Below are 1,895 nucleotides of genomic sequence, written 5' to 3' on the forward strand. Positions count from 1 at the left end.
TTTATGATTTTTTTCTTTTAAAAGCGTCACAGAATGAGCCTCTTCCCCAACTTTTAACAGCAAATAATAAGAAAAGTTGTTTATAAATGGAGAATGGTGGACAGAGRGTTGTAAATACTTACAGAGCTTGGACCCACCCAGAAGTTCTGTTGTTGTACAAACCTAACGTTTTCATAAACTCCCTTATTCCTCAACACCTTAAAGAGAAAAAAGTATTAATTTATAACACTAATGTATATATATATATATGTATATATATGTACAGTACGTAATTTAAAATAATCAAAATAAAACCAACCTACAATACACAGTGCTTTGCAAAAGTATTCACTTTAATCCTACATTTTGTTGCCTTAGAAATGTTTTCTATTTTTGATTGTAAGTAATGGATCAACACAAAATATTCCAAACTGGAAAAGTAATAACCCTTTATTTAAAGATAAAAAAATTAGGCAGGCTGCCATGGGGGTGAATACTTTTGTAACACCCTTTTAAATAATAAAAAAGGGTAAACTTACAGAGTCTACAGTTTCGTGTTGTGAAAAGCCTATGGGAGCAATACCATAAATAGAGACGGCCAGGATGGTAATGAGCAGGTGGACAAATGTGATCCAGTAGGTAAAAAAAGGCCTGGAGACGAGAGCAGGACAATTTTATAATTAATTTACAGACAATAAATAAATAAATAAATAAATAAATAAATAAATAAATAAATAAATAAATAAATAAATGGACGGACGGACGGACGGACAGTTTGACAGATAGAATTTGACATCCTACCTGTGATCATCCATATCCTCAATCTGCCTCTTGACGAAGCTGTCCAGGCGCTTGCGGTACGTTCGGTTCGTCAACCGACCGACCATGCCCAACCCGTARGGCCTCTTCTCTCGAGCAAACAGTTTTTTAACAGGAGCGGCGATTCTTTGTCCTCGCTGCTGATGGCTGTTGACACTCACCACCTCCTGCTTTAGACGAACCTTTGCCTGGACCATCGAGCCGTCCTTCGCTTTACGCCATCCTCTCTCTGAAGGCCTGGGTCCAAGAGGAAGTCAGAGGAAAGTACTAAAGTACTAAAACACACAACAGCTATCAGACAGACTCTTATAACTGGGGGTGTGGGTGTTCAGAACTAACTAATCACATTTAAACTCATTTTAAATTGGTGTCAGTACACACSTCCCACCATTTAAAGTGCCTCTGATTAACCCCAAAGAAAGGTCAGTTGTTCTGATGGYCTTTTCCTGACATTTTCTTGCATCTTACAGCTATTGTCCACAGACCAAAGCATCAGAGAGATCTCARTGTTAAAATATATCCTTCAGAACAGTACAAAAGGTTTTCCAGTGCATACTATGGAACACAGTGAAGACAGTCATCGTGAAGGAAATACGACACAACCAGGGGTGGAAATTAGCACCCGCCACTGGCCAAATGTGGGTAAAATTATGAAGTGGCGTGTAGATCTGAACAACACACCCGCCATGGTGGCGGGTGTGTAATGAACTAAAAAGATTGCGTTCAAATCACGCTACTGACCTTCGTCAAAACCTCAGTTTCGTTTTTAGTTTGCATTTCAGAGCCTGTAGGACATTAAAAAACATTAAATAACATCAAACAAACCCGCTCTGCAGCTATAAATAAGTTCTCCCCTCCTTTCCTGCGCGCTGTCACCTGTGTGGTGTGGTGTGTCATCTGTGCCCCCCACCCCCGTGCGCACATTATACAGGTAAGCATCCGATTATCAGAAGGATTTAATAAAAACACAAACTTTAATGTGGCGTTACATATCTGGAGTTAATCAGGCAGCAGGTAACAAAACCCTTTCTCAAGAGGAACCAAAGGAAAAACTGAAAGTTGCAGTTTTTTTTAACAATAATGGAAAGGGGAAAAAA

At 39.0% G+C, this 1,895-nt stretch overlaps 1 protein-coding gene across 1 annotated transcript in view; it reads right to left on the reverse strand.

Annotated features, from left to right (window-relative positions):
- rhbdf1b (rhomboid 5 homolog 1b (Drosophila)) overlaps positions 1-1,895 on the reverse strand; it is a 27,379-nt gene that overhangs the window by 9,955 nt on the left and 15,529 nt on the right. Inside the window, exons 8-10 of the mRNA XM_014025827.1 lie at positions 781-1,035; positions 519-630; positions 123-197 (exon numbers count right to left, since the gene is read on the reverse strand). Of these exons, the coding sequence (XP_013881281.1) occupies positions 123-197; positions 519-630; positions 781-1,035 (442 nt within the window). The remainder of the gene's footprint in view (positions 1-122; positions 198-518; positions 631-780; positions 1,036-1,895) is intronic.

This window comes from Austrofundulus limnaeus, unplaced genomic scaffold, assembly GCF_001266775.1.
Source record: "Austrofundulus limnaeus strain Quisiro unplaced genomic scaffold, Austrofundulus_limnaeus-1.0 Scaffold5, whole genome shotgun sequence".
Lineage (NCBI taxonomy): Eukaryota > Metazoa > Chordata > Actinopteri > Cyprinodontiformes > Rivulidae > Austrofundulus > Austrofundulus limnaeus.